Source organism: Marmota marmota, unplaced genomic scaffold, assembly GCF_001458135.2.
Source record: "Marmota marmota marmota unplaced genomic scaffold, marMar, whole genome shotgun sequence".
Classification (NCBI taxonomy): Eukaryota; Metazoa; Chordata; class Mammalia; order Rodentia; family Sciuridae; genus Marmota; species Marmota marmota.
Genome location: NW_026000000.1, coordinates 12,152,639 through 12,178,446, shown reverse-complemented (window position 1 = coordinate 12,178,446; position 25,808 = coordinate 12,152,639). Strand labels below are relative to the sequence as shown.

General features: G+C 36.1%; 1 protein-coding gene across 2 annotated transcripts in view; it reads left to right on the top strand.

Moving 5' to 3' along the window:
* The window catches only part of Bms1 (BMS1 ribosome biogenesis factor), a 52,998-nt gene extending 27,892 nt beyond the window's left edge, over nucleotides 1–25,106 (top strand). For both annotated transcript variants that reach the window (XM_015498938.2, XM_015498937.2), the window contains exons 14-23: nucleotides 13,344–13,417; nucleotides 13,982–14,158; nucleotides 15,792–15,980; nucleotides 16,064–16,244; nucleotides 16,421–16,479; nucleotides 17,208–17,330; nucleotides 18,445–18,592; nucleotides 18,966–19,141; nucleotides 22,933–23,094; nucleotides 23,555–25,106. In XM_015498938.2, coding sequence (XP_015354424.1) covers nucleotides 13,344–13,417; nucleotides 13,982–14,158; nucleotides 15,792–15,980; nucleotides 16,064–16,244; nucleotides 16,421–16,479; nucleotides 17,208–17,330; nucleotides 18,445–18,592; nucleotides 18,966–19,141; nucleotides 22,933–23,094; nucleotides 23,555–23,779 — 1,514 coding nt within the window. In that variant the 3' untranslated portion in view covers nucleotides 23,780–25,106. The remainder of the gene's footprint in view (nucleotides 1–13,343; nucleotides 13,418–13,981; nucleotides 14,159–15,791; nucleotides 15,981–16,063; nucleotides 16,245–16,420; nucleotides 16,480–17,207; nucleotides 17,331–18,444; nucleotides 18,593–18,965; nucleotides 19,142–22,932; nucleotides 23,095–23,554) is intronic.
* Nucleotides 25,107–25,808: the final 702 nt, after the last annotated feature.

The window sequence follows — 25,808 nt, the reverse complement described above, 5'->3', positions numbered from 1 at the left end:
TTTTCTGTTTTATTGGAGTATAGATTTTCAAAGTAACTTCTCATTATCGTCTGTATTTCAGTTGTGTCCATGGTGATATTTCCTTTTTCATCATGAATTTTAGTAATTTGGGTTTTCTCTTTTTCTTTGTTAGTTTGGCTAAGGATTTATCAATTTTTTTCCTTTTCTTAGAGAACCAACTTTTTGTTTAATCAATTTTTGTTTGTTTGTTTGTTTCAGTTTCATTAATTTTAGCTCTGATTTTTATTATTTCTTGCCTTCTACTGGTTTTGGTGCTGGTTTGTTCTTTCTCTAGGGCTTTAAGATGTAAAGTTAGGTTATTTCGTGGTTTTTATCTTCTTGTAACGAATGAGCTCAATGCAGTTAACTTTCACCTTAGAACTTCCTTCATAGTGTCCCAGAGATTTTGATGTTCTTTTGCTATTCTTATTGACATTTAAGCATTTTTTTATTTCATTCCTGATTTCTTCAACAATCCTTTGGTCATTCCATAGTGTGTTATTTAATTTAATTATTTTTAATTTCTAATTTCATTCCATTATGATTGGATAGAATGCAAGGTATTACCTCTGATTTTTTTGCATTTGCTAAGCGTTGCTTTGTGAACTAAGATATGGTTTATTTTAGAGAGTGTTCCATGTGCTGTTGAAAAGAAAGTATATTCATTTGATGATGGATGAAATAGTCTCTATATGTCTTTTAAGTCTAAATTATTAATTGTATTTTTTAGTTCTTTAGCTTCTTTATTTAGTTTTTGATTAGAAGATCTGTTGATTGGTGAGAGAGGTTTGTTGAAGTCACCCAGTATTGTGTTATGATCTATTCGATTCTTGAGATTAAGAAGGATTTGTTTTATATATGTAGATGCTCCATTGTTTGGTGCATAAATGTTTAAGATTGTTATGTCTTGTTGATATATAGTGTTCCCTTAAGTAGTATACAATGGCCTTCTCCCTTCTAATTAACATCAGCTTGAAGTTCACTTCATCTAATATGAGGACAGAAACCCCTGCTTGTTTTGAGATCTATGCTAATGGTACATTTTGTTTTGTTTTGTTTTGTTTTGGACACAGGACTGACCACTCATACACACCAAGGACAGAGGCAAAAAGCAGACTTATTGTCAGGAACCTGACACAGGCTGTCTCTGCACAGTGAAAACAGCAACACTTCCTTGAGCATTATTTTTCATAAGTCAGAACCTAGACTGTGCATTAGGGGCAGGTTTAGCCCTTGTTAATGAAAGTGGAGAGCAAACTTTAAGACCCCAAAAACCACAAAGGAAAAGTGGGGGTCAAGCGGGGCAAGCACACTGTCATTAAGTTCTTAAAACTAGCAGCCTCTGTATCTACTCAGGAAGTAGACTAGAATCTGGAAGCATTTTGGTCAGGGTGCAGGTGGGTGTGGATGTCAGCTTCTGTGTGAATGGACTCTTGCAGGAAGGCGGGGGGCAGGGAGTATAGGGTGAGATGTCTGAGCAGAATGAAGTCAGCTTGACTTAACTTCTAAATCAGCCCATAGTTACATTAATAGGCTAACAATGTAGTTCTTCCCTTTTCTGGATTTCATTTTAGTTTTTGATTTCTTCATGAAATATTTTGTTGGGAATGTTTTGTAGTACAGGCTTTTTTTGTTATGAAGTCCTTACTTTTATCATGGAAGGTTTTTATATCATTGTCAAATCTGAAGCTTAGTTTTGCAGGTATAGTATTCTTGGCTGACATCCATTTTCTTTCAGAGGTTGTTCTAAGCGCTCCTATTTTTAAGGGTCTGGGTTTAGAAATCAGCTGAGATCCAAATTGATTTCCCTCTAAGTGTTACTTGAGTTTTATTCTCTGGCAGCTTTTAGAATTCTATCCTTATTCTGTATGTTAGGCATCTTCATAATAATGTGCCTTGATGTGAATCTGTTGTAATTTTGCACATTTAGGGTCCTGTAAGCCTCTTGTATTTGATTTTTCCATTTTATATTTTAGATTTGAACAATTTTCTGATATTATTTCATTGAAAAGATTGTGCATTCCTTTGATTTGTGTCTCCTTGCCTTAATCTATCCCAATAAATCTTAAATTTGGGCTTTTCATGTTATCCCATAATTCTTGGAAGTTCTATTCATGGTTTTTTAACATCTCTCCATGGTCCATTCTATTTTCAAGATTATGTATTTTGTCTTCATTGACTGAGGGTCTGTCTCCAAGTGGTCTAGTCTGTTAGTGATGCTTTCTGTTGAATTTTTAATTTGGTTTATTGTTTTCTTCATATCAAGGATTTCTGTTTGGTTTTGAAGTGATCTTTTGCTACCTATATTTGCTTTCTTACATCATTCTTTACTTTGCAGATCAGTTTAACTATGTGCATTCTAAACTCCTTCCACTGTGCTGTCGATGGTTTCTGTTATTGGAGTATCTTGGTTTGCTTAGGGCAATTTGTTCCCTTGCTTTTTTTTTTTTTTAAGAGAGAGAGAATTTTTAGTATTTATTTTTCAGTTTTCAGTGGACACAACATCTTTATTTTATTTTATGTGGTGCTGAGGATCGAACCCAGTGCCCCGCGCATGCCAGGCGAGCGTGTTACCGCTTGAGCCACATCCCCAGCCCCTTTCCTTGCTTTTTTATGTTGTTTGTGTGTCTGTACCTCACTGCTTAGGGGGAAACAAATAATTATAACAACCAATGCAAACAATTTACAGCATTAAACTAAATAGTTCCTACTATGACATCTATAGTGTTAATTATCACAATAAACCAAAATTATATGAGCAGATATTGCCTATAATAAAAGCAGCAAATTTGCAAAAGGTTTACATTTTCAAATGGTGTGCAGGGAGAGAACAGAACTGACATAGGATGTGATGATTATGAGGGAGGAGGAAAGACAACAGAAGAAAAAGATTAAAGGAAGAGTGAAAGAACACTAGAGATTGGCTGTGAGCAGAAGAAAAGAGAATCAAGGGAAACAGGAGAAAAAATATATGTAAAGCAAAATTTAAAAAAATAATAAAAATAAAAGAATACAAAACAACTAAAATATACTAATCAAACATCCTAGTTCACAAAAAACTAATCCATGTAAAATAAAATAACTGGCTTCAAAGATGCTAGAGACAGGAAGAAAAAAAAAAGAGACTGTATAAATGTCCATATACCATTAAGGTCACAATTAAATAGTGAAAAAGAATTAAAAAGAAAAAAAAATCTTGATGAAAAGTTAAAGAATTCTTTCTGTTGAAGTTCAGAATATTTTCAGCATCTCTTCTTAGCAGTTTTAGGTAAGGTTTTCTGGAGCATGATGTTCCACCCTCTGGATTGCTGGAGTAAGAGAGGTAATCCCATAGGTAGAATTCCTGGAGACAGGGTTTGGGGGTAAGTGGGCTCTAGGCTCCAGTCTGTCTGGAGACTTTAAATCAGCATACCTCCAGCACTTGCTGATCACGCTGGAGGACCTTACCCCAGGGATCTCTCTTGGGTTCCTCGTGTGTAGAGGACCCAATTCTTAGTTCCCTACATCACCTATAGACTCCACATTTCTTGGTCTCAGGTTCAGTCTCCAAACAATTTCTCCCACCCCACCCTTCCAAGTTCCCAGGCAGATGCATCTCTTCCAGCAGGTCCTGCAAGCAGTCTGATTTGAGGGATAGAACTTGGTAGGTTTCTATGACCAGTTGTGACCTGTGTAAACTTCTCTCCACCTTTGATTTTCTTCTGGTCACTTAAACATACTCTTTGTCATGCAGTATGTGTTTACTAGGCCTGTATTTCAGGCCAAACTCAGATTTGCCTGGAATCAGCCCCCATTGCAGCAACTGCAAAATGGTTTCTTCCTTTGTCCTCTGCCCACCGCCTAGAGAGATGGCACCTTCTTTCCCCACACATGGATATTATACAGCGCATCTTTCAGATTTGCCAGGCAATGTCCTTGATTTCTAAAAGCTCAGACTTGCCTTGGGCTTCCCCAGAATGTGGGTTCCTTTAATTCTCTTATCCCTCCACTGTACTCACAGCGGGACCTCTCTGGCTACAGCTTCTGGCTTGGCTGTGGTAGCAGCTGTGCCGCTGGGGATTTCTTCCTTATTTTGTTATATCCAAACTTCTGAGTGCCTGATCTGCTCTGAATGTCCAGTTTTAAATTCCAATAAAGTCTCCCAACTTTTTTTGTTCACCTACCTTGCTGAGAAGCTGCCTGTCGGTTTTCTTGGTTTTACTCCATGGAATAGCCAGGAACGTGACCTCCTCTATTCTGCCATCTTGAAAACCTCCGCCAGTCTGTATCTTAAAGAGTTAAGATCATTTATATTCAGAATTATTATCAAAAGAAAAACATGTGCTTGTTCCTATCATTTTGTTGATTTTCTTTCGATTTTTTTGAATTTTTTGTGTATGTTTCTTTTTCTTTTATTAATCTTTGAAGTTTGTTGGTTACTGTATTGATTAATTCTCAGTTCTTTCCTGTTTCTTAATTTGTGTTTCTGTTCTTCCTCTTCTGGGTATAAGGTTTTCTTAAGCATTTTCTGTAATGCTGGTCTAGTGGTTATAAATTTCTCTTTAGTTTATGCCTGTCTTGGAAAATCTTTATTTCTTCTTCCATTCTGAAGGATAATTTTGTTGGGTGTAGTAATCTTGATTGATAATTATTTTCTTTTAGGGCTTGAAATATCTTGTTCTGTACCCTCCTGGCTTTTAGAGTTTCTACTGAGAAGTCTACTCTTAGTCTAATGTTTTTTCATTTAAGTGTGACTTGCCGTTTCTCTCTTGCAGGTTTCAGTATTCTTTGTTTGCTGTGTACTTTTGGCAATTTATTATATGTTATGGAAAAGTTCTTTTCTGGTCATGTTTGTTTATTTTAATTTGAGATTCTAACTACCTCTTAACACCTGGATGGACATCCATGTTTTTGCCAAGATTTGTAAATTTTTTGCTTTTATTTTACTGAATAGGTATATGCCCTCAGCATGTAGCTCTTCTGCCTTCAGCATGTCAGTTATGTATATATTTGATCTTTTTGTGATTTCCCAAAGATCTCATATGTTCTCTTAATTCATTTTTTTAATTGTTGCCTGAATATAATATTACGGTAGAGTTGTCTTCAAGCTGTGATAATCTTTCTTCTGCTTGATCTCATATGGTGTGGAACCTTTCAACTGAGTTTTTTCTTATATGATTTATTGAGATTTTTCTTTCCAAGATTTCTTTTTGGTTCTTAAAAATCTCTCCATTGAATTGCTTATTCATATTCTACATTGTCTTCCTCAGTTCATTTTGTTGTTTATTTGTATTTTCCTGGATTTCATTGAGCTTTAATAAAAATCATTCTTTTGAATTCTTTGTCCAGTATTTCATCTACTCTGATATCTATGGAATTGGGAGCTTTAGGATTTGATTTTTTTTTTCATATTTGTTGTGTTTCTATGTTGAGATTCGTAAATCTATTAGAGTGGATATCTTTTCTACTTTAATGTAATGACCTAGATAAGAAATTTTCTCCTGATGGTGTGTCTTGGGGCATCAATTTTTTTGTGTAATGTTGACTTTATTTTCAGTTGGACACTGTAGTGTAATTTCCCTTTAACTTTCTTGGTTGTGATTTGTGTTTGGACACAGAGCATACCATGCTGAAAATCAGAGAAACACAGTGTCTCTGTAGATGTTGCAAGAGTAAGGGAACTCCTGACGATTCAGGCAAATGTGATATAGGCAACAGATATGTGATGTTTTACCTCCTCTGTGGTTAGTCCCACAATCAGAGTGGTATTTTTGTCAGGAGTTGGGTATTTCTACAGATATGTTTGATAGTAGCTCTGTTACTTAAAAGTGATTCTGACGCTGATTGCTGTAGTCCTGTTAAAGAGCCTAAAGCTCTTATCCTCTGATCATTGGGAGAGGCTAGGGCTGGAATCACAGCTCACCCTCTGTGGGATGCAGTTTCAGTCTTAGCAGCTCTATGTGATCTGACCCGGTACAGCTGCATTGAATATATAGGACCCTCAAAGATGCCAATCTTTGTGTCTTTTCTCTCTGCAGCTACTGTGGGGGTATCTGCTCAGGAGCTATATTTCAGCCTCTAGCTATGCATGCCCGGGAAGGGGTCAACAGCTGGGAGCGTATATTCACTCTTTAGGTAGAAGTGTTCACCAGAATTCAAGTGGAACTGGGTCTAAGTGGCAGTGTTGTTTAGATGTCCAATGTACACAAGGCCCTGAGCTTAATCTGTAGCACTAAAAGGAAAAAGAGAGAGAGAGAGAGAACAACAAAAAGAGTAGAACTAAATAGGTAAATAAAATAGATGAGAAAGAATCAAGAGGGGGAAATGATTAAAATAGAAATTAAAAAGAAAATCAAAACTTTTTTTAAAAAACGCAATTAAAGAAATTATGTTTCAAAAATACTAATAAAAGATAGAACAGATTTAACACAGTTCAAATCAAAATCCCAGTGGCATTCCTCATAGAAATAGAAAAAGCAGTCATGAAATTCATCTGGAAAAATAAGAGACCCAGAAGAGTGAAGCAGGTGACATCACTATACCAGACCTTAAACTATACTACAGAGCAATAGTAACAAAAGCAGCATGGTATTGGCACCAAAATAGACTGGAAGACCAATGGTACAGAATATAGAACACAGAGACTAACCCACATGATTACAGTTATCTTATATTAGACAAAGGCACCAAAAGTATACATTGGAGAAAAGATAGTCTCTTCAACAAATGGTGCTGGGAAAACTGGAAATTCATATGCAACAAAATGAAATTAAACCACCAAGTTACATGCTTGAGGGGTGTTGTGGGAGCCAAGTGATCTGCAACCCTCAATCCTGGCACCCTCAGACCTGGCCCCAATATCAAACCACATGTAGCTGCTGTTGCTCCCAGTTACAGAGGACAGGTTGGCTGAAACTAATTCCAGAGGGCATTGTCCTCCATTTTCCTCCTTGTTACATTACAGCCTGTGTTCCCTGTGACATAAAACTATTGTGGGTTTGTGTTAGAGACATTCCCCCAAGCCAAGAGTGTTTTCTGTAGTTGTTCTCTGCCCAGTCAACTACAGGTCACTGTTTATCTGTAGGATGCAGCCTTCTTTGTCATGCTTTGCTGTGGCTCTTTGACATTTACTCCCTTGAAGGGGAGAGTTTTCTTCTCCTGACTGAGGTGCCCAGTGCTAGAGCTGTGGTATAGTGTCTGGATTTCACCCAGTTTTGTTTTCTGTGCTATCTATTTCCAGTGGTCACCCACAGCCACTCAACTCAAGCAGTTACACTCCTGTTGCTTTGTTTCTATACTGTGGAGCAATAGTATAGAAGTGCTTCTGGGTGCCTCTATACCACCATTTCCCCTCATACCACCTTTTCTCATTTCTAATGTAAATATTCAGTGCTTATGAATTTCCCCCTTAGCACTGCTTACTATACCCCATAAATTTAAATGTGATATATTTCTATTTTCATTACATTCTGTGTGGTTTTGTATTTCTTTTGGGACTTCACTAGTTTGATTGCATTATATTATGGTAATATATTTTTATGATTTCAGTTCTTTTAAATTTGTTGAAATATATTTTACTGTCTAGAATTTACTCTGTCTTTATAGATGTTCTGTTGGTACTTTAAAAAATTGTACTATTAGTGGATATTCTATAGATATCAGTTAAATTCTGTTGGTTGACTATATTGTTCAGATAGTCTGTATCCTTGCTGATTTTCTTCCTAGTTTTAACAAGTGTCATATAGACTAATGTTGAAGTCACCAAATATGACTGTGGATTTTATCTATATCTACTTTCAGCTCTATGAAGTTTTACTTCATATATTTGAGGTTCTGTTATTTGGCTCTTCTAATCTTTAGACTTGTTATATCTTGGTGAATTGATCCTTTTATCACTACATAGTTTTTATAGTCGCTTTCATTCCACCCATTGGTGAAGGATGGATGGATCCCCACCTCAAATAGCAGAAGATCGCTAAACATATAACACCCAGCATTTTTCAGATAATATGAAAAGCAGTTTTTTGTCATGTATACTTCAAAGCTCAGAGGAGGATGACATTGCACACTGTGCCGGGCCACACAGGGGTTTTGCTCAGGACCAGCTGAATGGGTACCTGAACTGAGGGGGGCAGACTTTATAATATCAAAAGTATAGGATGACCATTGTTCCTCTGGGAGGGTGTCATTGGTTTGTTTGAATAAAATTGTGGATGTGTGGTCAGGTGATGTGAAATATAGGCTGAAGTATAGCTGGCCTGGCTCATAAGAAGTCATGTGGAGAACCTTTCCTACTGGGTCCAGGGTCCTTCATGGCTAAATCTTTGGAATCCTGGGAAGCTCATCCAGGGCAACACATGAAAGTTTAAGTCTTAAAATGCAGCAGTAAAGACTCTCTATAGCTTTGATAATTTTTTTTTGAAAATTTTTCTCTGATAAAATTATTCTGATAATTTACTCTGAAGTCTTCTTCAGAACATATTAATGGAGCCAAAATTAATGTTTTACCAGTGGAACACTTCTATAATCCCAGTTACTTAGGAGGCTGAGGCAAAAGGATTACAAGCTTGAGGCCAGCCTTAGCAACTTAGCAAGGCCCTGTTTCAAAATAAAAAATTAAAAGGGTTGATGTTATGGTTTAGATGTGGAAACAGTACAAAGTTTGGAGGAGAAATGATTGGCTTATCTGGAGAATGGAGTTTCTCTCTCTCCTTCTACCTGCCCCTTGTTGTCTATGGATTGTGACCTCTGAAACCATGAGCCCCCAAATAAACTTTTCCTCCTCTACAGTTGTTCTGGTCGGGTCTTTCAGTCATAGCAACAAAAAAGCTGACTAAAACAGTTGGGGAGGAAACTCAGTGGTAGAGTGCCCTGGGTTCAAGCCCCGGTACCACTAAGAAGTAATTTATTTAAAAAAATTAATATCACACTAAATATAATTAATTAATGTTTACATTACTTTTTCCATCCTTTCATTATCCTTTTACTTTCAACTAATTACGTTACCAGGGGTAGGTCCATCTACTTTCCACTCAAAAGCAGTACTTGGGAGATGAGAAGTAGGAGGGAAATCAGGTTTATTAAAAGGCCAACACTGAGAAATTGGAAGGGAAAATTATCATCCCCCCAAACAAAGACTGTCTTAGGGAACTCAGGGGCACAAAAGGGCTCTTATAGGGCAGTTAAATGAGGAGCAGGAGGGCAAAAAGCAGGAGCACTATGTGCTGAGCCACACATCCATCCTCCAGTAATCATCTCAGTCACTCAGGGATGTTTTTCTTTCTGTTCTGCCAGAATGTCCCTGTGGTAATAATTGACCTTCAGTTCTGTTTTTGAGTAGTGGGGATTGGACCCTCGGGGTACTTTTACCACTGTGCTACATCTCAGCCCTTTTTATTTTTATTTTTTAGTGGGTACCAAGGATTGAACTTAGAGGCACTCAACTACTGAGCCACATCCCCAGCCCTATTTTGTATTGGTTAAGCACCTTCCTGTTGCTGAGGCTGGCTTTGAACTCAAGATCCTCGAGCCCTGGCCACCGCACCCAGCTCTGCCCTTTTTATTTTTTAATCTTGAGACTGGGTTTTACTAAATTGCCCCAGCTGTCCTCAACTTGAGATCTTCCTGCCTCAGGCTGCCAGATTGCTGGGATTACAGGTGTGCCATCGTACCCGCTAGTTTCTGTAATTTTTTTAGGCAAACACATTATTGTCCCTGCAAGTTAAACATTATTTCACTGTTTAATTAAAGAATAAGATTATCAAGACCTTGGCCCACATTTTTGATGCTATCTGAAGACCATCAGATATTCTGGTTTCCATAAATCTAGAGGAAAGTTACTGATTAGTAAATTTTATGACTCATATCTTTCTAGTTTCTTTTTCTAGGAATAGCTAATCTTGCAATTTGAGATATAGAACGGGGGAGGACCAGAAAATAACTTTTACTGGAGAATGCTTTTAACCTATTAGTTTCGTCCTCTGTGGCAAAGCTAGTGAGAGACTTACGTTGGTCAGCTGTGTGACCTATATTGAGTGCTTTTAAAAATGTCAGCTAAAAGCAAGGGAAGCCAGAGGGTTTGTTGAGGTTCTTCTATGGTTATGTCATTAAATTTGAAGTGAGTTTCTTGTAGACAGCGTATTGCTGGGCTGTCCATTTTTCTTCTATCAGTCTGTTTTTGGGTGTGTTTATATCATTTATATTTAAGGCACTTATTTATATCTAATTGCTTAAATCTGATGTTTTGTTTCTGTTTGTTTCTTTTCATTTTGATGTATTTATGTTTTTAAGGGCATCTCTCTATAGTTTTTTTGTAGTAGTTGCACTGTATATCACAGCGAGCATTGTAATATTAATAGCCTAATGGTACCAACATTTTAGCACTCTGATTTGTGGAAATCTTTCTTCTATTTGGGTTTCTTTACCTTCTTCATTATTAAATATCATTGCCTCACCGGGCACCATGGTGCATGCCTATAATCCCAGCCACTCGGGAGGCTGAGCCAGGAGGATCAGGAATTCAGAGACAGCCTCAGCAACTTATTGAGGCCCTAAGCAACTCAGTGAGATCCTATATCTAAATAAAATACAAAAAGGAGTGGGGATGTGGCTCAGTGGTTAAGCACCCCTGGGTTCAATCCCTGGTTCCAAAAAAATAAATGAATGAATTTTTTAAATATGCCTCAAGTATTATATAGGGTTAAATTTTTTTTGTTTCAGTCATCAAATGCAAGTCTAAAAATTTATGAGGAGGGTAGTCTCTTGTATTTATCTATATTTCTGATCTTTTTATTGTTTTCTCTTTTTTCCCTAGTAGTCCCATATTCTTCCTTTTATAATTTCCTTTCTGCTTAAGTACTTTCCATAGCCATTTTTTACAGGTAAGTCTACTAGCAACAAAGTCCTGTAGTTCTTTGCTCTGAAAATGTCTTCTTTCTCTTTATTTCCAAATAATAGTTTCACTGGATATAGCATTCACAACTGACAATTTCAGAAGAGAAATATGCTGTCATTTGAATTACTGTGCCCTTACACATATTCTGTCATTTCTTTCTGTCTTCTTTCAAGATTTTGCCTTTTTGTTTTCAGAATTTTAACTAGTGTGGATTCCTTTAGGTTCATCTTGAGGTTCATTTGGCTTCCTGAATCTATAAGTTTATCTTTCATCAGATTTGGGGAGCTTCAGTTGTTACAACAAAGCCTCATTTACGCAGATGGTGTAAATGGTGGTTGTATGGTTCCATGGATACTTGTTTATTTATTTTCATGCTGTTTTGTGTCTGTTGTTCAGAGCAGGTGAATTCGTTGCGCAGACCTCAGCAATCCCATTCTCTCTCCTGTCCTCTACTCTTAACCAATGTTTTTTTTTTTTTTTCTTGTTTTTGTAGATTTCAGTTCTGCCATTATCATTTGATTCTTAGTTTCTTTGCTGATGTTTTCAGTTTTTTGTTTGTTGTAGGATTTGTAGTTGCTTATTGAAGCATATTTAAAATGGCTGCTTTAAGAGGTGAATCAATAATTCCAACATCTGATTCATTTTGAAATTGGTATCTTCAGTTGTCCTTCCACATTAACTTATAATTTACCTTGTTCAAGGAATTACAGGTGATTTTTCTGTTGTCTCCTGTACATTTTGGTTAATAAATTAGAAGATGGGGTCCTATGTGATTTTCACAGGCAATCAAATAGTTTAGGTTTTATATGCAGGCCCTGGTGCTTTGTGACTGTGGTTCCAATAATAACTTAATTTCAGAGCCTTTGTGATGCTATTTTGGCCCACTTGGTTTATCTGGTATCTTTCAGTCTCCCCACCTGTCCTTGCTGGTATTGCTTAAGGTAATGGGAACTGCCTCTGGCTAAACCACCAGTTGTAGTTAGGTAGGGGAAGGTTGTCTTGGCCTATGGGACTGATTTGCTTATTTAAGGGAGGGGAGAGTCTCCTTTGCTGGTCTTGCCTAGCCACATAGTGTTTTAGAGTGAGGAGGGGAGTCTCAGGCCTGGCAGAATTTTCCTTGCTGGTAAACTTCAGCCCTCTAGATACCTTGGTGGAGGAAAGAAGGTTGGTTTAGGTCCTTTAGGGAAGGAGAACACTTCCGCCCTTGTCATTATTGTCAATGGGACTCCCAACTCCCTTGCCAGTGCTTCCAGGTTAACCTGCTGTTGCCAGCAATATCTCATTTGATCTGGGGAAGAGTGAATCTGCCTGGGCCACTTTTCTGTTGCTGGATTGGGGGTTGGGAAACACTGAGCCCTGGGTCACCTTTCTGTTGGGTAGGGTCTACTGAGACACTTACCCACCAAGACCAAGTCATTACTCTAGTCCAGGACTCCCTGACCAGCCTCTTTCTTTTTACCTTTCATAGTTCTTTGATTGTCTCTTGTCTCCTGCATTATGTCTGGAGTTTATGGTGATATGTAGTCAGGAAGAACAGAGAGAAATGTGTTCTCTTCTTCAGACTAGAAATCCTTGGTGGTGGTTTAATAATAACTACATTAAAGGAAGATTTGACATCTATATGTTGAATCTTCCTTTCCAAACCAGGGACATAATTTATTTATCCAGTAGTGTGTACAATACCTTCTTTCTTGGGTTGTGTTTAAGAATGTAAGGCCTGTGTAGTACTGAAAACACTCTCTTGTATGGAAAGGATTGGAAAGGATTGGCTGATTATGTTACTCCTTTGTCCATTGGTCACATTTTAAAGTTATTTTATTTTTAAAATAAAGTTTCAGTCTATTTCTTGTTAGGTTTATGCTTGGGATCTTTTATCCTTTTTTTGTGTTTATTACAAGTAGACTCTTACATGATGGTAATAGCTTTCTAAGTGTTTCAGGTTATTTATTTTTGAGAGTAGGACCTGCAACTGAACCCAGAGCTCCAAAAAAGAACAAATGGATGAATGAATGAATGTTTCTTGTGGGCTCAGTTCTGTTTGGGGATCTACTTTTGCTCTAATTTCTGTAGTTTATGTAATCTAAGATTTTCCCTCTGTGTGTGTTACATAATTATATTGTGTTAGTTATTTTCAAGACTGTTTCACATGCTACAGTCAAGCTGTGACTTTTCTATTCACTCTTTGAACTGATGGTTTTGGAGTTTTGCCTTCATGGCTATGGCTGCTACCTCTGAGTATCTCTCACAGAGAGTCCATTCCCTATACTGGATTAATAGCTCTTGACTGAGATTTTGAGGTAAGTACGTAAACAGATGAAGAAATACAATTAGAAAAAAAAAAAAAAAGCATATGTGTAGTGATAGAAACAATCAGAGTAACATTTGGAGGATAGTCAGCCTGGAACTGGATGGCGCTAGTGTTATACACGAGCACATTTACAGAATAGCTATTTGGTGGTTCTTTTTCCAGAGGAGCTCTATGGTGACTTTGAAGACCTAGAAACAGGGGACGTTCATAAGGGAAAACCAAGCCTGGATACTCAGGTATGTCTTTGACATGGCCACTGTCAACTTAATCTGTGTAACTTATAGAACAGATTCCTTCCTAAAACTGTGGGCATATGGGTGCAGATAAAAGGTTGTTTATTCTCAGTCTTTTGGATGACAACTACTAACCTTTTGTTGTAGTCACTTACCAAATTCTTTGATTTTTCACTCATGCAAGTTTTAGCCTAAGTGTTCCTCCCTACACCTCTTTTTGCCATCATTCTCCTCTTCTTAAATTTAAGTGTCATTTTCAGAAAACAAATTCCCTGTTATCCTGGAAATTTCTTTACAACAGTGTCTGGAAGTATCTGGATTAAGGATATTTGCTAGTACTTTTATTCATGTTTGGCATTCCCAGCCAGATTAGGTAGTAGCAGTTAATTGTAATACAGACAACTGCCTCCTGTGGCGATGTGTTGTTTAGAGCCAGAGGCTATGTTTTGGTTTTATATTGTTCATGATGATCAAAACTAAGATTTTTGCAACTCAGATTTTTTTTTTTTTTGTCTGCTTAATGAAAAGATCTCCATAAACTACATTTTTCTCTTCTGGAAATTTAAGGTTGAAGATGTAGAAGAAGACATTAAGGAAGAAACTGACCCCAACACAGAGGAAAATGCCAAGAAAAAGCACTTGGATAAAAAGAGAAAATTGAAGGAAATGTTTGATGCAGAATATGATGAAGGAGAAAGCACATATTTTGATGATCTTAAAGGAGAAATGCAGAAACAAGCACAGGTAAGAAAACTCAATTCCTGTCAGTCTCCTTCCAAGGTTGTAGATGTTGTTTGGTCTCTCCTCCTTGTGCTTTTCTTTTGTACTCCTGGGTTGAGATATGGAAGAGTATGTTTATTCATGTAGTCATCTAATTGTTTTCTAAGTTCACCAGAAAAATATCGGAACTTCTTTTGCACCAAGCATGAGGTGCTGAGGAAGAAGAAATGACCAAGACATAGTCTCTGCTTCTGAGGGTATCATGTACAGTGATTTGAGACAGTATGTTCATTTAAATGCAAGCATAGATTTCACATTTCGAATTATTGCTTCCCATTTTAATGAATAGGTGATATGTGGCTTATGCAAACACACATGCTGTCCAGGGGAGGTTTTTGGAAAACCCATGTTCGTTAGTGTTCAGAGGGTATTTTGGGTGAGGTCAGAAACAAAAACAAAGGAAGTATGTGGAACAAAGAAAAGGATATAATGTGACCTTCCTGCCTGTGGGTGTTGAGTAGGCTATTGAAGGGAATGATCTCATGCCAAAGGAGACACATTTAAATGAGGACAAAATTGACCACTGGGTTTAGAATTTGGAGACCTTCAATGACTTTGGTAAGCATTTTCTTAATGTGGTGGGTAATGGTCCAATTTTGGTGGCTTTAAGAGTAGAGGATCTAGATTGCAACTATATGAAATTTTTATGGAGTTTTGATGCCGAAGGAAATGGAAATTAGGACAGCTATTGGTGGAGGAAGTGGAGTTAAAAGATATTTTTGGAGAAGAGAAATAACAAAGGGGTGATCTATTGGAATAAAGTCCATCAAGAGTGGATGGTATATGGTGTGCAAGTGTTTGGCATTGAGCTGTACCAGAGTTGCCAATGGAACTTGCTACAATAGTGGAATTGTGTATCTGTTGGCTACCCAATATCATGGCTGCTGGGCACTTGTTGATATTGACTATTTGTAACATGGCAGGTATGACTGAAGAGCTGGATTTTAAGTGTCACTTAATTTTATTAGCCACATGTAGCTATGCTACTGAACAGTACAGAGTTACAATAAAAGGCCTCATGTGAAAGTAAACCATGGAAGAGGGTATAGTATGTGGAAGTTCTAAATTACTTGGTTTTGGAGTGAATTCAGAGATAACCATCAGTTGAGAGTGAGAATAAGGGGAAGAGGGGGTATTGGATGTTTGAAGACGGGGGAAAGTATGAAATAATAATTTATAATGAGAAGAGAAGTTGTGGGTTGAGGAAGCTGCAAGCATTTGCCAACCAGCATCCAGGGATCTTTTCTGAGTTGTTTGTATTTATTGTGCCTTAGGGCAATGGAGAAGAACATAGTTGTGGCAAATCCTAACCAAAATGTAGGGGTGAAATGTATCATTTTCAATTAGAATAGTAATCTGTCCATGGTTCTTTTATGTAGGAGTTGCTCTCTTTTTCTTTTTTTTTCTCTCTCTCTTTTTTTTTTTTTTTTTTTGCTGTAGAGGTTCAAACCCAGGGCCTGTGTGTGCTAGACAAGTGTTCTACTACTGAGCTAATTCCCCAGTCCCTAGGAATTGCTCATTTTAAAATTTAATCTTAAATGTTTATGAAAGATAACTGCATAATGGAGTTTTACTTTTTTCTCCCTCTCATATATAGCTTAACCGAGCAGAATTTGAAGATCAAGACGATGAAGCCAGAGTTCAATATGAGGGTTTTCGACCTGGGATGTATGTTCGAATTGAGATTGAAAATGTCCCCTGTGAATTTGTGCTGAACTTTGACCCCCACTATCCAATGATTCTAGGTGGTTTGGGCAACAGTGAGGGCAGTGTGGGATATGTGCAGGTAGGTACCTATGCTTGCGTGCTCAGCAACCAAAGTTCTTTGGATATACTCTGCATAATTTTATCAAACTCTTCTCCCCTTAGATGCGACTGAAGAAGCATCGTTGGTATAAGAAAATCCTCAAGTCCCGAGATCCAATCATTTTTTCTGTAGGGTGGAGGAGGTTTCAGACCATTCCACTCTATTATATTGAAGACCACAATGGAAGACAAAGGCTTCTAAAATACACCCCACAGCACATGCATTGTGGAGCATCCTTTTGGGGTAAAATGTTGTTAGAATAACTTGTTTGTAAGGATAATTTAAACTTTTATCATTATAGTTTTGTTCTTTTCCTTTTATGAAATCCCAATTCATAAGATTTTTCTTTTTGGGGTATTTATGTAAAATGGAATCCCAAATTTATGGCTCATTATTTTTGTTGTTGTTATTCTCTTAAGGTCCTATCACTCCACAGGGAACTGGATTCTTGGCAATACAGTCTGTTAGTGGCACAATGGTAAATATCTTGGATATTTTATAGATTATGTTCGAAAAGTATATCTTGAGTATGGATTTTGTACATGTGAGTTGAAAATAACTCATGTTTAATGTATATTAAATTTCTCTTTGCTTTTGATCTTTCTAATTAATTCTAAGTAGGGTATGGAAGGAGAGGAGAAGGAAATAGAAGAATTACAATGGCACTTGATGACATTTCATGTTTTTATGCTTTGTTTGGATTTAATTTATCTAAAAAGGTATTTAAGCAGTGCTCGTCATGTGCTAAACACTACATTAAGTTCTGAGGATACATCATAACTAGTTAGACTTAAAACTACCCTGTAGAAACGTTTGTTAGCAAACACAGGCTTCATTGGACCAGTCAGAGCATGTTTTATTGGCTCATGTAACATCAGAGAAAACAGAATAATGAGCAGACGAAATCAACTCTGGAGATCCAAATTTTAATTTCTTAAACATTACAAATGAATTTTCCTTTTCATTATGTTACTAAGAAAGAAATCACCATGAAAATATTTGAGTTGTCATTTGTTTGGCATGCCAGTATTATAGTTTTAGGTTGCTTTTGTTAAAATTCTGTTTTGCATGTTCAGATGTTCTCTTGATCTTTCTTAGCTGATTGTAAGTAAAATAACTTGTAATTTTGTAATTTATTACATCGCAAAGAATTATACTCTTACTGATGAATTATTCCTATATTCAAATTTTGGGGATTTCTTTTAGCCTGATTTCCGGATAGCTGCCACAGGAGTTGTCCTTGATCTAGATAAGTCCATTAAAATTGTGAAGAAATTAAAGCTGACTGGTTTTCCATATAAAATTTTCAAGAACACTTCATTTATTAAGGTCTGTATATCTATATATTCAAATTTATAAATATTAAAGGAAGAATGAAATACAAGTTGAGTATTCCTTATCCGAACTGCTTGGAACCAGAAGTGCTTCAAATTTCAGATTTTTTTTTATTTTGAAATATTTGCATATACACAATGAGAAATCTTGATGATGGGATCCATGTCTGAATACAAAATTCATTTATGTTTCATTGTATGCCTTATACACATAGCCTGAAAACAATTTAACAATATTTTTAATATGCCTGCATTTTGTCTACAACTTGTCACATGAGATAAGGTGTGGAATTTTCCATTCATGTCATTTCAGTCCTCAAAAAGTTTCAGATTGGGGGTTTTCGTGTACTTTTGAAATATAGGCTTAATGTTTTTAGAAAAATATTTTAAATCTTTTATAAACTTGATTTTTATTTTATTTATTTTACTTTAATTTTTTTAGTTGTTTATATTGGTCTGTGTTACTTAAGTATGCTTAAAAGTCTTAAGGCTAAGCCCAACAGGTGTTTAGTTTAGGCTATTAATATTTCCATGTGAGAGTATCACAGAATTCATACTGAAAATGTGTAATTTCAACCACTGGATTTTGCTACCTTTCTGGTTTATGGTATGAAAGGAAGTTTATCTAACAGTTCGTAGAAAAATAGACAAAATCATTTACAAGAAACTTGGCAAGGTTTCATAGAAATGGATGTATTGTTCTGCAATATTTGGAGAGGTTAGTTTGAACATCATTTATTGAAACTTTCATTATTGGGGGTGTTTCCATTAGTTAAGATGATCGTAAAATCAGGAAATGGTACCACCAGGATTTGTTTAGCTCTTTTTTTTTTAAGTGCCTGAACCTATTTAGTGACAGGATGTAAACTACAGTTCAGCCAGCAAGACACCAGCATAAAGTTCTTCTTTTTTACAAAGATGCCAGTGATGAACATGCTAACGAGCCAGCAGTAGAATCTTCATCAGTGTTATTTTGGAGAAAATAGAGTTGTGTTCTTTTTGACATATCAATGAGTTGTTACTGTTTTCTTAACCAATAATGCATTTATGAACAGAGATAAAGTATGTAATTTTATGTGTATGTATTTTTAATTTTCTTTTGCCTGTAGGGAATGTTTAATTCTGCCTTAGAAGTGGCCAAATTTGAAGGTGCTGTGATTCGAACTGTCAGTGGAATAAGGGGACAGATCAAGAAAGCACTCAGGGCTCCAGAAGGAGCTTTCCGGGCTAGCTTTGAGGATAAGTTGCTGATGAGTGGTAAATATATTTGTGGTGTGTTTATTATAACACTGTGTTTCCATTCACTTTTTTTTTTTTTAATCTCTAGCCAGTGTTGATTAGAGGTTGGAGTTTGAGTCTAAAGAAAGTCCAAATCAACTCCAGTTCTGCCCAGTTGAAGCAGCTTATACAGTTGCTGATTCACATTATGTCTAGAGCCTCTTGTTTGTACCCAAAGATTAGTGATATATAAGATTAGTTCACTTGATGAAGTCTCTTTTCAAATGCTGTGCAACTAGGTAGAAAAGTTTGGGGTGAATATTTTGAGATTTTTATTGTTAGTTTGGTTTTGTTTTTTTTCAAAATGGTTATGAATTTTCTTTTGAAAATGTTAATTTCCTCTGGTTTCCAGATATCGTCTTCATGCGAACTTGGTATCCTGTCTCTGTCCCAGCCTTCTATAACCCAGTAACATCTTTGTTGAAGCCAGTTGGTGAGAAAGACACCTGGTCAGGAATGCGGACAACAGGTCAACTCAGGCTCGCTCATGGTATCAAACTAAAGCCAAGCAAGGACTCTCTCTACAAGGTACAAGTTGTGCATGTATGCATCATTGAAGATGTTTTGTCTGCTCACCGGACAAGGAGTCACACAGATGCTTTTGTATATAATATCTTAAGTGCTTTCAATTTTTCAGATATGAAGTCTAACATTAAATTTGATCAAATATGTATATTCATAAATGTTTTGAAAAGGAACATGGGAAATGGTACTAGCGGTTTACTCTAGATTCTAAACAATTTAAACTTTTTAAAAAATAAACCTTATTATGTAATTTGAGGTTTATAATAGGATATGTATAGATAGTAAAATGTTACTATACATTTTAGTAACCATAGCCATTCTTGTGTAATAAGAACACACATCTATAACAATAGATTTGTTAAATGTATTTAACAAAAAATCCAAATACATTTTTATAACTATAATTCTTCTGTTATATGTTAGATCTGTAGACTTAATCATCTGACATGTCAGTCATTTTGTATCCTTTGACCTACATCTTTTCATTTCCTTTTACGTTTTTTATGTCTTTAGAAAAATATTTGTTCAGGTCCTTTGCCAATTTTTAAATTGTTATCTGTTTTTCTGTTATTCAGTTGTAAGAGTTCTTTTTTTAGTACTGAGGGTTGAACTCAGGGACACTTGACTGCTGAGCCCCATCCCCAGCCCTATTTTGTGTTTTATTTAGAAACAGGGTCTCACTGAGTTGCTTAGCACCTCATAGTTGCTGAAGCTGGCTTCCTGTCTCAGCCCTTTGTGTTGACCCCTTATAAATACATAGTTTGCAAATATTTTTTTCGTAGTCTATAGGTTGTCTTTTCGTTTGTTGATATTTTTTTTCCTGTGCAGAAGTTTTTTGAAAAGTTAGGTATAGTCTCACTTGTTTATTTTTGCTCCTGTAACATGGGCTTTTGGTGTGATATTCCAAAAATAATCATTGCCAGCACCAATGTTAAAAAGCTTTTTAGCCTCTGTTCTCTTTTAAAAGAGTTTTAAGTCTTATATTTAAGTCTTGTACCATTTTGAGTAGAATATTGTATATGGTGTAAGATCGGGGTTCTATTTTATTCTTTTTCATGGGGAGATCCAGTTTTGTAGCACTGTTTGTTGATGATATTATCCTTTCCCTTTGTGTTGTCTTGATTGTCCTTGGTAAGAATTAGTCGACTGTATAAATTTAAACTTATTTCTGGGCTCTTTTGGTCTTTATTTCTATTCCAATACCATACTGCTTTGATTACCATACCTTTATAATATAATTTAAAATCAGGAAATGTGATGCCTCCAACTTTGTTTTTTCTTTCTCAGTATTTTTTTGAATATTGGTTGTTTTGTTTCTTTTGTGATTCCTAAGAATTATGGGATTTTTTAAATATGTTTTGTCTACTTCTGTGAAAATCCATTGGAATTTTGAAAGACATTGCATTAAATCTGTTTATTGTTTTGAGAAGTTGGGATATTTTAACAATAATTCTTCTGACTTATAAAAATGGGATGTCTTTCCCTTTATTTCTGTCTTTTCCAAATATTTTACTTCCTTGGTTAAATTTTTTCTTAAGGCTTTTTTATTTTGTTAATGCCATAAAATGAATTTTTTTTTTTCTTTTTCAGGTCATTATTTGTGTGTAGAAATGATACCAATTTTTACATGTTGATTTTTTTTTTTATCCTGCAACTTTATCGAATTCATTTATTCTAATAGGATTTTTTTTGTAAGATCTTTGAGATTTTCTATGAATAGCATTTTTTCATCTGCAAGTAGAAATATTTGGGGTTGGCGCTGTAGCTCAGTGGTAGAGCACTTGCCTTGTACGTGTGAAGCACTGGGTTCGATCCTCAGTAACACATAAAAATAAATAAAGGTATTGTGTCCATAAAATTTTTTTTTAAAAATAAAAATTACTACTTTTCCTATTTGGATGGCTTTTATTTCTTTTTCTTTTTTCTTTTTAAATTTTTTTTAGTTTTATGATCTTCTATTGGCATTTTTTTTTTTTTAATTTATTTTTTAGTTTTCGGCGGACACAGCATCTTTGTTTGTATGTGGTGCTGAGGATTGAACCTGGGCCGCACGCATGCCAGGCGAGCGCACTACCACTTGAGCCACATCCCCAGCCCTATTTCTTTTTCTTATGTAATTGTTCTTTCAGGTACTTCCAATACTGTGTTGAGCAGAAATGACAAAGAGTATAGGCATCCCTGTCTTGTATGGATTTCTCATAAATAGCCCTTATTGTATTGAGGAACTTTCTTTCTATACATTAACTTTTTGAAGTTTTTATTAAGAACAAGTGCTGAACTTTGTGAAATACTTTTTCTGCATCAAAATGATCATTTGAGCTGGGCGTGGTGGCACATGACTGTAATCTCAGTGGCTTAGGAGGCTGAAGCTGAGGCTGGAGGATCAAGAGTTCCCAGCCAGTCTCAGCAAAAGTGATGTGCTAGGCAACTCAGTGAGACCCTGATTATTTTCTTTACAGCTTAATAACACATTTGAAAAAAAAATTGCTTGTTTTGATCCAAGATATTCAGTTGTTTTGAAATAGAGGGTGATTTAGGGTTTCAGTCTGTCATTCTATCAGAACTAGAAGTCTCACAGACATTACTTTTCTATAAAATAGGAATAAACCTTTGGTTCATCTTGCATGAATTTTTTTTTGGTACCCGGGATTGAACTCAGGCACTTCGACCACTGAGCCACATCTGCAGCCCTATTTTATATTTTAATTAGAGACAGGGTCTCACTGAGTTGCGTAGCACCTCACTTTTGCTGAGGCTGGCTTTGAACTCCTGATCCTCCTGTCTCAGGCTCCCAAGCTGCTAGGATTACAAGTGTGCACCACCATGCCTGGCTATCTTGCATGAATTTTTATTGAAGTATACTCAGAATATGATATCCTTATCCAGCCTCTATTGCTCCTGCTTCTTTGAGAAGATTTCTCTGAATTTCTTAATTCTAAAGCAGTTATTATTTCTGAACAGAGAATATTGAATGTTACTGAGTATGATGTCTTTAATAATAAATTTAAATACGTAAAAGAAAGATTTTTCTACATAGTTGAAAGATTTTTCTTCATAGTTTACTTTTGGTAAAGGCCAGTGGCAAAACTTTGAACTTACTGACAGTATTTCTGAGGCAATTTTAATCATTTTTCTTAATTAAAGCATAGAACTTAGACTGCTTTGAAAATTCAGAGTAGAGAATTTTACCTTCATCTCTTTTAAATCTTTTCTGTATTCAGCCAGCCTTCCATCAGAAACAGAATAAAGTTAAACCTCTTGGAATCAGGAATGGGGATACTTTGCTTATTAGTGCAAGAACTATGTCCTTAAATCCAGAGAGTTAAGAAGAAAAGATAGGTAATCTCAGTGCCCCCAAAATATAAAACTCTGGATTTTCCCTTATAAGAAACTTTGGATTGTTTCATCTACTTTTTACTCTACTCATCTGTTTTTTAGTCATTGACTTTAATGGACATTTTATATTTTATTTAATATATTTTTGCACATTGGTATAACAACAGCTATATTTTTGTTGTTTCAGACAAACAGGAAATAAGGAAATGTTGAGATCCCATAGAAGATACCATAGAAGTGGAACAATTGTAAATGTTAACTATTTGGCCTACAGATACGGATGTGCACTGAGGCCATCCATATTTGATGGGTGATCAGATCCTGATTTCTGTGGTCAGCAGACTCTGTTGTCACTGATCTTGTGGGAAAGTCAAAATATTGAGAAGACATTATGCAAAAGTTTAAATATACATAGGTCATAATTTAAATGTGTCACTGTCTTTTGTTTTTCTTTTCAGCCAGTCCTGAGGCAAAAGAAACATTTTAATTCACTGCACATTCCAAAAGCCTTACAAAAGGCCCTGCCATTTAAGAATAAGCCCAAGACCCAAGCAAAGGCAGGCAAGGTGCCAAAGGACAGGATGAGACCAGCAGTTATACGTGAGCCTCATGAGAGAAAGGTACTGTTGACAAGACAACGTATTGCATATTTCATTTAGAAACGAAAGTAGTGTTTTCCATAGCACAGTTAGCATTTCTACTGCAGTCTCAATTTTCATCAGGAAAAGATAAGGGCCAGAGTTACTCAAGGCCTTAGTTGGAGGAAGGACCAGTGTCCATTTTTGCATTCTTTGATTCGTTAATGCTCTGCCTTATGTGTTTGAATTGGGAATAATACATACACTGGTTAACCACTCTGCCTTAGCTAGTTGCACATAGTATCCAGAGGTGGTTTTGTGGTATCTCCAAGCCAATTGTGATTTCCTAGTTCAGGGTGGATTTTCACTCAGTTAACATTCAAGTCATGGATCTAATCTAGTTTTGATACTGTTGGCTCATATGTTGAGGCCCCCTGAAATGTAGGTCTCATGCCATAACGGTAAGACTGATCTGATGCTCAGTGGGTTTTGTCTTTGTCAGATCCTTGCACTGCTGGATGCTTTGAGCACAGTGCACAGCCAGAAGATGAAGAAGGCTAAGGAACAGCGGCATCTGCACAATAAAGAGCACGTCAAATTGAAGCAGAAGGAAGAGGAGGAGAAGCTGAAGCGACAGAAGGACCTAAGGAAGAAGCTTTTCCGAATTCAGGGTCAGAAGGAAAGAAGAAATCAGAAGTCTAGTCTGAAGGGGGGTGAGAGCAACTGAAGTGACATTTCAGAATGGATAGACCATCTTTTGGATCTGTACAGGTGGATGGTTTCAAATATTATAGTGCTTGTAAATAACAAGAGACAGGAACCCAAGAGAGAACTCCTAGTTGAATACATCACCCAGACTGTGTCTTTAATAGGAGAAGTGAAGAAGACAGTGCTTGGTAGGGCATGTGTACCCTCTTAGCATCCAGTTATATAAAGATTTAAAGCACTGTAACTTATTGGCATGTGAACTGTTTCTTATATCTGTCTCAATTATTTTGTGCTACAGAAAATATTAAAATAATTTTGTGTTAATTTTGATTTAGTAGTTTTCATTAGGTATGAATGCCTGAGAGTTGCTTGTGAATAATAGCTTACTCTATTATCTTCATGATAAGTCTTCCAGGAGGGGGAAAATTTATATTTGAATTCTCAGCTTTAGTGTAAAATTTTAGAGAAGGGTGTGTGATTGTTTGTTGTATTTTTTAGTCATTGACTCTAATGCACATTTTATATTTTATTTAATATATTTTTGCACATTGGTGTAACAACAACTATATTGTTTTAGACAAGGTACATATAGGAAATAAGGAAATGGAATGTACTGATGAAGCTTCTTGTACTGTGCTTATGCATTACACTATGTAACTATATTTATAAGTTTTCATATCATCTTTGCAGAAGGGTCATGCTAATCATCTCTTGTATTGATTCAGTTTTAGTTTGTGCTGCTGATATGAATACCATGTTGCCTTTGAAAACATGTGGGCCAAAGAAAATTCACCTGGGGCAAACTGCTGAGTTTTCTGGCAGAATTTAAGTAATCGGCTTAATCTGGTAGGTTCTATGAAAGCCTATAGCTATCAGTGGGAAAGTGCTAGGTCTTTTTTCTTCATGATAAGTGATGGGATCAAAATAAGTCCTAATGTGCCGGGCTCAGTGATGCACTCCTATAATCCCAGCAACTCAGGAGGCCGATGCAGGAGGATTGTGAGTTTAAAGCCAGCCTCAGCAGTGGCAAGGTGCTAAGCAACTCAGTGAGACCCTGTCTGTAAATACAAAATAGAGCTGGAGATGTGGCTCAGTGATAGAGTGCCCCTGAGTTCAATCCCCAGTACAAAAAAAAAAGTTCTAACATTATGTATAACTAAAAAGAACCAATAAAATTTTAAAAAAGTGATGGAACTGTGAAAATTCTGCCAAGACTGCGTCAGCCTGGGAAACAACAGTTGGAATAAGCCTGTACCCTTCTGAGGAACTCTAGTTGTATATTTTTCTCTTTTCCTAAGGAGTAGTTGGATATGTCATTGTGCTAATAAAATACTATAATTTCTGTTGTCATGTGGCATAATTAATCTCTTTTAAAATATGAAACTATAATTCAATTAAAAAAAGCATTCTAAGCCATATCATGTTTTTCAGTTAAGTATTTTTACAAGGTCATCCAGAGAGACAAAAACCTAATTTTAAAAGTGTCTCATAGTGGTAAACTTGTTCAGAGTGAGCATTGCAAGTAATATACTATATATAATTGTTCAGTCTCTTATATTTTAACCAAACAAGTGATGTTCTTTAGCCATAGAGTAAAAGAATGTTTAAACAGTTGCAGATAATTGTCTTAAGATAGTGTATGTGTGTATAATATCTGCTAATATTAAAAATCTGGGCTTATATTTGGAGAACAAAAGAAATGAAAAGTTCAGATATCAAGAATATTTAAAATTTAAGAAACCTCTCAGGCTAGGATTGTGGCTCATTGGTGCAGTGCTTGCCTAGCATGTGTGAGACCCTGGGTTCGAATCTCAGCACTACATATAAATAAATAATATGAAGGTCCGTCAACAACTAAAAAACAAAGAAGAAACCTCTCATTTGAAAATTACCACGAATGTTCTTTTTCTTGTAGAATATTTAGAATGTTTATTGGTTTTGATCCCGACAGGCTCAGTCAATAAGATGTGCATAATTTTTATAACTGAAGTTTGCATTCATTTTAGAGGAAGGTAGTGTAGTTAAGTAGGGACTAGCCTGAGAGAGTT